Source organism: Condylura cristata, unplaced genomic scaffold (genome assembly GCF_000260355.1).
Source record: "Condylura cristata isolate star-nosed mole 26May11 unplaced genomic scaffold, ConCri1.0 scaffold00025, whole genome shotgun sequence".
Classification (NCBI taxonomy): domain Eukaryota; kingdom Metazoa; phylum Chordata; class Mammalia; order Eulipotyphla; family Talpidae; genus Condylura; species Condylura cristata.
The window spans coordinates 34,172,533-34,173,398 of NW_004567126.1; the positions used below are offsets into that span (position 1 = coordinate 34,172,533).

The following is an 866-nucleotide window of genomic DNA, read 5'->3' on the forward strand; positions in this document are numbered from 1 at the left end:
GGCCTGTGGCCGCTGGTGACGCGCAGCCCTCCCTGCCGCAGGCGAGGTGAAGACGTACAGGTGGAACGTCCCCGAGAGGTCGGGCCCGGGGCCCACCGACCCCAACTGCATCCCCTGGGTCTACTACTCCACGGTGGACTTCGTGAAGGTGACCACGGGGCCCGGGCGGGTGCGCGAGGGCCCGCTGGGGACCCCGGAGCGCCGGGCTGGGCAGGGTTTGTCTCGCTCAGTTGCATGGACAGTGCCAGAGGCCTCTCGCTGCCCAGGGGCCATGGGGGGTCAGGGGGGGCCCGGGGACAGGCCTGCAGCACTGTGGGGGGTCAGAGAGGGGCCTCGCAGGCCTCAGGGCGGCCTCCCCGAGCGGAGAGAGCGGCCGGGCCCGGGGAAGGGAAGGGAAGGGTCGGCCTGCCCGTGAGGGTCCCCAGCACTGTGGCAGGCGCGCACCCCACGGCTGTCTGGGCCCTCCCAGAGCAGGGGCCGGGCCTGAGCGTGGCCTGGAGGCCGCCCGCTCAGCCTCCCCCCAGAAAGTCAGGGCTCCGCCCTGGGCCCACCCAGCAGGCCTGGACAAGCCCTCAGGCTGCCCGTCTGCTTGTGCTGCCCCCAGGACATGTACAGCGGCCTGATGGGGCCCCTGGTCACCTGCAGAGAGGGGGTGCTGGACGAGCGCGGCTGGAGGAGCGACGTGGACTACGAGTTCGTGCTGCTCTTCCTGGTCTTCAACGAGAACGAGTCCTGGTACCTGGACGACAACATCCGGAAGTACCTCAACAAGGACCCCCGCGGCTTCCCGCGCTCGGCCGACTTCGAGGAGAGCAACAGGATGCACGGTGGGCGGCGGCCGCGGAGCCGTGGCCGTGGGCGGGCCG

General features: G+C 71.8%; 1 protein-coding gene across 1 annotated transcript in view; it reads left to right on the plus strand.

The window, feature by feature from the left end:
* Positions 1–866, plus strand: part of LOC101618692 (collagen alpha-1(I) chain-like) — a gene marked incomplete at its 3' end in the record, with an annotated part of 60,244 nt that overhangs the window by 50,542 nt on the left and 8,836 nt on the right. Inside the window, exons 9-10 of the mRNA XM_012729467.1 lie at positions 42–148; positions 605–827. Coding sequence (XP_012584921.1) covers positions 42–148; positions 605–827 — 330 coding nt within the window. The remainder of the gene's footprint in view (positions 1–41; positions 149–604; positions 828–866) is intronic.